The following is a 10,019-nucleotide window of genomic DNA, read 5'->3' as shown; positions in this document are numbered from 1 at the left end:
ATTTTTCTTTTTTTGTGCAGGTAATGAGTAATGGGAGTAAAAACTAAATACAGATGATTCCCAGAAGAGAAAATAAAAGAATAAATCATTAATTTCCTTTATTTATTAAAAATGCTAGAGTTTCTAAATGGAGAACCAACATATTTATTTTGATGTCTCCAGAAACTCAACCAACAACAGGTAATTCAGGTATATATATTGATGTAATTTTGATATATGTGTATGTAGTTAGATACAACCTAATCCTAAGCCGATAAACCCATTTCTGATATGTTCTCGAGTGTGGGCATATATAAGATTGGAGGGTGTCCTTCAGAAACTGTTCCCATCCGAAGAACCACAAAAAAAAGAACTCATTAACGCAAAAAAAAATATTTTCAAATGGATGAAGCCGCGTCGTGTAAGTATTAACTGATATTGATTATATTGTGATACAAGAATTCTAACACTTATATATCATTTCTTTCTCTTAGAGCATCTCCAGAAAATGGGTGCTAAAAATCCTACACAAAGGTTTTATTTAGAATTTTATTTACCGTTTACAAATTTTGCAGAAATATAAATTTTGGCTTATAAACCATCCCAATAGTGTAAGGTTTATAGTTTGTTATAACTTATTTAAAAACTAAACTAATTTCTCTATTTTCTATTGGCTTATTTTAAATTTAAACAATAACTAAATAAAAAAATATAGGAAAATTGTTCATATGGAGGTCATTCCAAATGTTTGGATAAAACCTTTTCGAAGACCTTTGCACTTATTTTGCCACCCCTCTATTTTGTAGGACCTTATAGGGGATGCGGATCTAAAATGCCGTGTGTCATGAAAATATAAAACTTCCACCTTTTATTGGATATGCTCTAATAAATCTTAGTTGTGATGGCCGCACCTATTTACCCTTAAAGGTTTAAAGCTTCCCTAAATAAGGATTAGAGTTTTAGGGCTTTTTCAAAAAATCACTATTAGTGAAAATTTACTTGGCTTTTTGTTTTTGCCTTTTGTAGTATGTGGCAGTTCGACCCAATCCGAAGAAAACATATTATAGAGCCAAAGCTCAAATTTATGTAACAAATCCTAGTGTGGAGTCGTTACAATTCAACACTAGTCAAATATGGATAATGAATGGTGCTATCGATGATTTGAATAGCATAGAATTTGGAAAGGTGTTGCGTTTTTTGTTACTGGCATAAGAATTTGATAGTATGGCTATAATTGACATCGTCAGCAATTTCAGGTACACCCTGGGTTATTTGGAGACAATCAGACTCGAGTTTTTGGTTTTGTGGAGGGTTGGTTATTGATATTACCTTCATTATTAAGTAGTGTTTACGTATTCAAGTAATTGTAAATAAATACCATAAAAGACCATTGATGTATACACTAGATTAATTATTGTGCAGGCTGATGGATATAAAGATAGAGGATGTTTTAACATGCAATGCTCGGAATTCGTGCAAGTCCACCTGGAACACTCTTTTAGAGAGCCGCTTACAAAAGGAACCTACGGAAAAGACCAAGTTGGGTTTGATTTTTCTGTGCGTCGGGACCCTAAATTTGGTAACTGGTGGTTTATAGATGGAAGAAACAATGCAAAGATAGGATATTGGCCGATAGAAATTTTTACTCACTTAAATAACGCAGCTTCTGTGATTGCATATGGAGGGACTGCAGGATCAGATCCTGGTAAACCCTATATGTCGATGGGATGTGGGCATTTGCCAGATTTTGATTCTAGAATTACATCTTGTATGCTGCAGATGAAAGTTGCTGACAACAAGGGTAACTTTGAGGACTTTGATCGGAGGGTGGTGCAAATAATACGCAATACAAAACCTAGTTGTTACGATATCATTTTTCCGGGTAATCATTTTCTCAGTGGTTTGATGATGTTATTTGGAGGACCAGGAGGTGGTGATTGTCACTGATTATGGTCAGCTGTAACCAAGGATGACAGTGATACTGTTACGGTTCTAAACCAAAACAATTGAAACAAAGAACTCAAATAACTAGAACCCTAAAATAAAATCCTTTTTATTGGGGATTAGCTATCTCTACCTCTGCTGTGAAGAATAATAAAAGAACTGAGTTTTGTATTAATTGAATCAATGTATTACAAGCTCAGGATTGAAATATTTAAAGCTAACTAGACTTTTTTAACAAGGGATATAAATTTAAAGAAGGGAACTATAACTAAGCTAAATAGAGTTTAAATAAATAAGGAAAGTTAGGTTGTTGTAGTGTTGGTACTGCAACATCCCACCTTGTTCGAAAAATTGCTTGTCCTCAAGCATCAAAATCTGGAAAACGAAGTAGTAATTCATCAACATCTTCCCAAGTAGCTTCCTCAGTTGGATGATCCTTCCATTTGACCAACCATTTAGTACCTGCACAAATTCGTTTTCTGAACATTTTACGTTCCAAAATTGTATCTGGTTCCCATTTGTCATAATCCATAGTAACAGGCAAATTTGTATCAACCAAGATTGAAGAACCAAGTTTCAACTTCAACTGAGAAGCATGAAATACTGGATGAATACGGCTTGTGTTAGGTAGGTCCAGCCTATAAGCAACAACTCCAATCTTCTCCAAAACACGAAAAGGTCCAAAAAATTTAAGAGAGAGCTTAGAATAAGCTTGGGTAGCTACCGCGCTTTGCTTGTATGGTTGTACACGAAGAAAAACCAAGTCATTGACCTCAAAATGTCATTCAGTACGATTTGAGTCGGCATAATTCTTCATTCGTACATGAGCAGCTTCCAAATGCAAATGTGATTTCAAAAGTCTTAGAGTATGATCTCTTGCTTTTAAATTAGCATCGACAACATTCACAGAGGTAGATCCTGGCAAATAAGATAATATTGTTGGTGGTAGTCGACCGTAAGTTGCTTGATATGGAGACATCTGGATTGCATAATGAAAACTTGTGTTATACCACCATTCTGCCCAAGGTAACCACTTAGACCATTCACTTATTTCCAACAAAACATCTTAAGTAGCATTCTAAGGTTCTATTAGTAACATTTGTTTGCCCATCAGATTGAGGGTGATAAGCAGAGCTACGACATAATTTAGTACTCTGCAAACTAAAATAAGCTTCCCAAAATTGCTCATAAATATTGGATCACGATCACTGAAAATACTCCTTGGCATACCATGTAGTCGTACATTTTCTCGTACAAATAATCTCTTTGTGCAATTCTTCGTCAGATTTGTCACTCCACATCCATTCAAAAAGACCCGAAATTCATCCCAGAATTCAGCAACTGCAACAGAATGTCTTTCCCTGTTCAGACTTCAGACCAACTAATTGTAGCACCACCTCATTCAGCAGGGTAGAACAATTTTAATTAATGCAGAATTACCAAAATCTAGTTAAACGTTCTTTGATTCATTATAAAACGTCACTTCCGTTACTGCGCCAGATTGTAGATGGCACACAAAATTACACTAGTATTTAGAACTACGTAGCAGTTAGCAAATACCAGATATACATGTCAACTCTTTTTACAGTAACATCAGAAATAACCCTTACTTGAAACAAGTATCAGAACTGAAACTTTCTAAGGTTAGTAGGTGTATGGTCTCCAAAATGAAATGGCACAAATGTAGTTGAGATCATTTTAGTTCCACCTACAAATCATCTCCAGCTTTCTTCGAGTTCCGGGTTTGTCTCTCTCTTGGTTTGGCAATTTGTTCAGCAACCTCTTCAGTATCCTCCTCTTCTGCATCTGAGTTCTTCACTTTCTTAATAGGTTTGCTTCTGTTAACTTTCTTTGGCTTCTTGGTGTTTGCTTCACCCACGCCATCAATAATCCCTTTAAAGATATGGACCTGTACATATGCATTAAACAATTGCATTTTATTGCATAGACAAGATAGAGAGTTATCATTCAAAAGACTGCTTACAGTTGCATTTTACCTTAAATCGTGTTGGCTTAATAAGCTCAAACACCAGGGCGTCTCCATCATCCAACTTATGATCCTTAGCAAACGCCTTCCAGCCTCCACTGAGGCCCGTTTTTTCTCCAATGTAGATAGTGTCATACTCAACACCTTCTTCATCCTCCAGCACAATTGTCATTTTCTCCTCCGTTAAGTACTTTTGGCAGAAATCGTTCGGGACATTCTAAGAACAATAACATAAGAAAAAGTAACTTTCAATTTTTTTTTCTTATGGGCTTCCACTAAAACTGATTGAAACAATAGTGGAATTTAGAGAACTACAACTTCAAACATCTTGTTAGCTTACCAGCCAAAAGCCATGGTAAACATGAGATTGGAGCATCGATTTGACATAAGATGGGTGACTAGAAGGCACATGCTGAACTCGGAAATCCTCAGCACGTTTAATAGCATTAGCTCGCTGTGCTGCAGTAGCAACTTTTTCATGGGCCTTTCGAACTCTGCGTAATGCCATTTGTGAATATTATTAGCACTTAAACCAATTACATGGAAACCCCAACCTTAACTCAAACAGAGTTCACTACACTTAGATACTTAACCTGGTAGATGTCCCTGATCTTAGCTTTTTCCGCAGAGGACGGTCCTTAATAAACTGAAACATTCACAGAAATGTTTCGCATTCAAACTCGATTACAAACATAATCAAACCATATATACGTAGTAGTCTTCTTACCTCTTCTGCATAGGAAGTAGCTGCATTACGAGGGCGTGAAGAACGTCTCACTAAATCAGGGTCCACAGGAGCCCCAGTCGCAGATTTAGGTTTAGCTTTTGGTTTCTAAATGATTATTATGGAAAGAAAAAAATAAAACAACTACACTAAATATTACAGCCTTCAATTAGAAAAGCTTACAACCGATACTTTCAGTTTCAACATATGAATAGTGCAGAATCCTGACACAGCTCAAATGCACATAATCTCATGAGCCGTTGGACACCCTCACAAACAGATTTCAGCTCAGATATTAACCACATAACCAATCATAATATGAAGTCATAGCAGAACAGTGATGTAATGAAGCAAATTGAATCGCTTCAGACATACAGAAACATAGATGCATAGCACTAGCAGAGTTCACCAACTCAAAACACAGCAAACCAGTATTTGTTCCCAAGTACAAGCCTCATACTACTACACATTTCATTACAAAAAGGATAATTCAATCAATGCCTCTTTGGATTTGCGGCACTATCAGTATTTATCTCCACCCACAAACATTTGACAGCTTAAAACTTACACATAGACACCAAAGCAACTTCTAAACAGAATTAGAGGCGAGCCATCTAAAACTAACTATCAGTGCAAGTTTCGCAGCTTAATCCAAACTTCGCATCAAAATACCTTCTAAATTACTGTCACTAAGAAAATTCACACCATAATTTCATCATTTAGAGCGAAAACCACAGATTCAATTATGAAAATAAGAACCAGTTGAACATACAAAGTTTCTTTCATACATTGATCTTAGAACTCTATTTTACACTACTGAGGAAAACAAATCATAGTACCAAAATAAAAAGTTCAATAAAACATATCAAATCCTAGGGATTGAGCTCAAACTATAACCAGTAAATAACATATTAGATTTTTCACAGATTCATCAAAAACAAATTTGAGACTGAGATTCATCCAAAATGACAGAAAATTTTGGACGAAAATGGAAATTTAGGGTTAATTAGAGAGAACTTACGGGCTTTGCAACTGGAGTTAGACTCTTGACAATCTTATCGACACCCAAATCCTACAATCATATAAAGAAATTGAAATCATTTACAAAATTCCATTTTAGGGTAAAATGAGAATGAAGTGGGTTTAGGGTTTTAACTGACCTGAAATCTCCTTCTGTTTTCATCCAAACGTTGTTTTCTAGCTTCTTCGTAGGGGTTAACATCTGCCATTGGGAAATCAGAACGAGAACTAAATGAATTTCTTTGGTTTACACAGAAAGGAGAATTTTTCTGAAGAGGGGCCTGAAATTTATTAGGGATTCTAGTCTCGACTCCGCACAAAACTTAACAAGGGAGTGTTTGTTTTACAACAGATAAAATTTTGAAACCTATTTTGAGGCATAATCATTTTTTTTTTTTTTTTGAGGCATACTCATCCATTATATTATTTAGGGTGAGTTTATAAGGGGTGTCTAAAGGTAGTGTAATTACCTATATACCCTAAATAATTTCAATTTGTCATAGTTCCCTTATCCTCAAAAACCTAAAATTAAAAATCAAAATAAACTTTAAACTTAAACATCTAGGACTCCAATTCAATAAAGAAATTAATCAAACAAAGGAAACACGAATCGAAGTGAGCGATGTTGGAATGCAGAATCCAAATCTCAATTGCTCTTAGATATATTTTAGAATGTATGCGGAACAAACCCATCTTGTTTTTGATTGATTTTATTTTGTTTGATCGGTAGAATATGATTTCAAAGATGAAATTAGGGTTTTCAGAAGATCAGTTCGGCTGATCATGCAGTATCAATTTTGAGCCGAACTTGGTGTATGATTTAGAGAAACACTATGTTCGGCTAATGCGACTTTACAATATTTTCAGCCGAACCTCAATTTTTCCAGCCGAACCTAGTGGATGATTCAGTTTCTGAGTGAAGTTCGGCTGATAACTTGTCAGCCGAACCTAGGTATAATTTCAAAAAAAAAAACAGAGGTTAGGCTCAAAAGTTATTAGCCGAACTGTTCATCTGGTCAGCAGATCTTGGTTTTAAAAATTCAATTTTTTGGCAGATTCAACTTATAAAAGGAAATTAAACCTCGATAGAAGTTTACCTCTGATTTGAATCACACATTTTGGTCACTTCTAATCACTAAAATCTCAAATGTCAAAACCCAAGCTTTTTTTCTTCACTTCTTCTTCTTCCTCTCAAAAATCCCAACTCTCTCACATAAATTTGATTTTTCTACTAATTCACCACTAATAATTTATTTTTTAATCAATCCTTAAAATTCATAATTAATCAATTCTAATCATAATCATTTACACTAATTATATAAGGGTAGTTATGCCATTATCAAAAATGGTGGATGAGGGGTGATGTTGTGTTTTTATTTAGTGGCCCTATTTTGGAATTATCTAGTATGCCTCAAAAAAATCTAGTATGCCTCATAATAGGTTTCAAAATTTTATCGGGAGCGTCTGTTTTACAACAGATAAAGTTTTAGCTCAAGGCCCATTAAGAATACGAGCCTATCGAAATCAGTAGTCGAAGTCAAAAGCAAAAACAATTTTCCAGAAGTTGTAGTTTTTGCCTTCCTAGTTTTAGGGTCATCCGGTCATGAGTAAGTGATTTCCCAAAGCTAGAGCTGGCAAACCAGCAAAAAACCCGCGGGTTGGCCCGGTCCGTCCCGTGAAAACCCGCACCCGTCCCGGATGGTTCTTAAACAAGACGGGAGCGGGTTGGAGAATTAGCGGCTTGTGAAGAAACGGGTTAACCCGGCCCGTACTGTGAAACCCGCAGTTGTACCCGTAAACCCGTAATTCCATTCCCCACATCCATATATATTATTTAGGTCGCGTGTCACACACTATAACGTGTTCAGTGTCTTCCCAATTCCCTCTCATATAAAAGCGAAAAAACCCTAGCGCAGCAGCAACCTTCCTTTTCTTTCTTCTTCCTCTTTTTTTCTTCTTCTTCGTACTTCCCTGAGTCCTGACTGACAAAACAACAGATTCAAAAAGCGTTAGATCTAAAGTTCTAAGGCAGGTACTTTGATATAAAGATTAAAGGCAGGCAGGTAATCAGATTCTCCTCTTTATTTTCTTCTTCCAGGGTTTTACATAGGAATCCTGAGAAATCTTTAGTGTTCTTAGGAATGTTGTGATTCGTGAAGATTGGAAAACACTTCTTGAATACATGTGTTCTTAATTTCATGATGTTTGTGTTCTTTCCACACAAAAAAAAAAGGTTTTTTTGCTTGGATTTTTTATGTTGTTTCATATTTGTATCATTACTCTTTAGTATGCTTTACAGATATTTAGGGGATTTGTTTGTTAGATGTAACTTGCAAGAATGATACTTGTTTCGGTTTGTAATAAATGTTAAACTTGTTGAATTTTGAATCTGGCACTTAGATTGAATTGGATAGTAGCTAATTAGGGGTGCAGAAGCATTGGTATTTGGTGATTTTCAATTAGCTCTAATTAGTCACTCTCTCTGATGTGTTTAGCTCTAATTTTGTGCTATTGTTTTGGGTTACTTGCAAATACATGTACTGTAATAGTTTTATTGGAATTTCTTTACATGTATGATGTACCTTGTTACTTGTAATTTGCAAATGATATGTTTTTCTTTGCTTATACTTTTTGTTAATGTATTTTTCACGTTTCTGAATGACTCTTTGACCTATTCTTTGTGGCTCCATCCACTCCAGGATGTCAAGTGTACAAGAACAAGACCATTATAACGATGTTATGAGTAGTGACGGTGAGGATGATGATGATGTTGAGATGCTAGATTCTGTGAATGAGGATGCAACTGTTGGTTGTGCACCTGCACCAGTTTCACTTGGAAAGAAACATAAACTTAGATCCCAAGTTTGGGAATTTTTTAAACTCGTTAACATAAAGATGGAACAAAGAAGGGAGTGTGCAAGGCTTGTAATGCAGTATATAAATATGAAAGCCAAAAAGGTGGAACCTAAGCCATGAAAAGGCATAAGTTCCCTAACCGTCAGTCTCAGGACGTAGGGCAAATGATATTATCTGCAAAGAATGGCCAGCTGTCTACCCGCGTACGCAAAGTTGATCAGATGAAATTAAGGGATCTGTTTTCAGCATTACTCATTGCAAGAAATGTTCCATTTGCTTTGGTGGAGTGTAAAGAATTTAGGGATATATGTGCTTATTTAAATGAGGATGCTAAACCAATATCAAGGAATACTGGGAAATCCGATGTAGTAAAGAAACATAAAGCACAAAAAGAAGTTATTCGCAACAGATTGAAACTTGCTCCAGGTATGATTCAAAATTTCAAATCCTAATGACCCATATGTTTTGTTTTATACTTTTATGTATGAGTAATTGATTAATATGATGTGCTAATGTGTATGACTTACCCTTACAGGTAGGATATGTCTAACATCAGACATGTGGACTTCTGTAACGACTACTGGATATATAAGCTTAACTGCGCACTATCTTGATCAAGATTGGGTGTTGCAAAAGAAGCTTCTGAATTTCTATCCCCTTCCACCACCTCATACAGGTAAAACACTTACTTCTATTTCTTTATCTTCAATATAAATTCTTGTTAACTTTTCTCCTTTCTACTACCTCAAACAGGTGAACACCTTTCTGCTAAGTTATTTGCAATGATAGAAGATTGGGGAATTGAAGACAAGGTATCCAACATCACCTTGGATAATGCTGCAAATAACGGAAATTGTGATGTAATTATGAAGAGTATACTTGTTGCAAAGAAGATCTTGTTGAACGATGGAAAATTCTTTCATGTGCGTTGTTGTGCTCATATCTTAGCTCTTATTGTAAAAGAATGACTTAAGAAGATTGATCCAGCCGTGCTTAAGATAAGAGTGTCAGTGAAGTCCCTTAAAAAGTCCCAAGTAAGAAAACAAAAGTTCTTGGACATTGTTGATACTTTAGGAATTTGTGGAATAAAAAGGGGTATTCGTCAAGACGTAAAGACAAGGTGGGATTCCACTAATACACTTCTATTCTGTTATAACTTATAAAGTTAGATAATTGTATTAATGTTTATTATATACTCACTGAATGTTTGTTGTATACAGGTGGAATTCAACTTATCTTATGTTAGATAGTTGTATCCTGTATAAGCCAGTTTTCTCTCATTTGAAGTTGGTAGATTCAGACTATGAAGACTGTCCAACTGATGAAGCGTGGGAACAAATTGAAGTAGTCACAAAGTTTCTCAAGGTGTTTCATGATTTCAGAAAGATATTTTCTGGTAGTAAGTATCCTACTTCCAATCCGTATTTTGAAAGAATTTGTCAAGTTCAGGTGTTACTAAAGAAAGAAAGCAGAAATGATATTGAATTCATTAGGAACATGGTAAAAGAG

At 35.4% G+C, this 10,019-nt stretch overlaps 2 protein-coding genes across 3 annotated transcripts; one reads left to right on the top strand and one right to left on the bottom strand.

Moving 5' to 3' along the window:
• Window positions 1–1,203: 1,203 nt before the first annotated feature.
• Window positions 1,204–1,926, top strand: LOC113311218. The gene is made up of 2 exons (XM_026560062.1): window positions 1,204–1,290; window positions 1,402–1,926. The coding sequence occupies exons 1-2, from the start codon at window positions 1,204–1,206 to the stop codon at window positions 1,924–1,926; spliced, it is 612 nt and encodes a 203-aa protein (XP_026415847.1).
• A 1,444-nt stretch (window positions 1,927–3,370) lies between these two features.
• LOC113308899 (putative B3 domain-containing protein At5g58280) lies at window positions 3,371–6,008 on the bottom strand. 2 transcript variants are annotated; one of them, XM_026557351.1, is made up of 7 exons: window positions 5,795–6,006; window positions 5,656–5,706; window positions 4,638–4,742; window positions 4,504–4,556; window positions 4,251–4,404; window positions 3,921–4,127; window positions 3,371–3,832 (listed from the first exon to the last, which is right to left on the bottom strand). In XM_026557351.1, exons 1-7 carry the CDS (start codon window positions 5,861–5,863, stop codon window positions 3,632–3,634), a joined length of 840 nt encoding a protein of 279 aa, XP_026413136.1. In that variant the 5' UTR covers window positions 5,864–6,006; the 3' UTR covers window positions 3,371–3,631. The 2 variants fall into 2 exon arrangements, with proteins under 2 accessions (XP_026413136.1, XP_026413137.1); XM_026557352.1 differs by lacking the exon at window positions 4,638–4,742 and having other exon boundaries at window positions 5,795–6,008.
• Window positions 6,009–10,019: the final 4,011 nt, after the last annotated feature.

This window comes from Papaver somniferum, chromosome 9 (assembly GCF_003573695.1).
Source record: "Papaver somniferum cultivar HN1 chromosome 9, ASM357369v1, whole genome shotgun sequence".
NCBI lineage: Eukaryota > Viridiplantae > Streptophyta > Magnoliopsida > Ranunculales > Papaveraceae > Papaver > Papaver somniferum.
This window is presented reverse-complemented; position numbering and strand designations above follow the sequence as displayed.

Bases quoted from the DNA above. Each gene is read 5' to 3' on its own strand.
- LOC113311218 (XM_026560062.1), top strand. From the start codon at position 1,204: ATGGCTATAATTGACATCGTCAGCAATTTCAGGTACACCCTGGGTTAT. The intron at 1,291-1,401 runs GTTGGTTATTGA...ATTATTGTGCAG, and splicing joins AGTTTTTGGTTTTGTGGAGG to GCTGATGGATATAAAGATAG.
- LOC113308899 (XM_026557351.1), bottom strand. From the start codon at position 5,863: ATGGCAGATGTTAACCCCTACGAAGAAGCTAGAAAACAACGTTTGGAT. The intron at 4,557-4,637 runs GTAAGAAGACTA...TGAATGTTTCAG, and splicing joins CTACTTCCTATGCAGAAGAG to TTTATTAAGGACCGTCCTCT. The intron at 4,128-4,250 runs GTAAGCTAACAA...TATTGTTCTTAG, and splicing joins TTTACCATGGCTTTTGGCTG to AATGTCCCGAACGATTTCTG.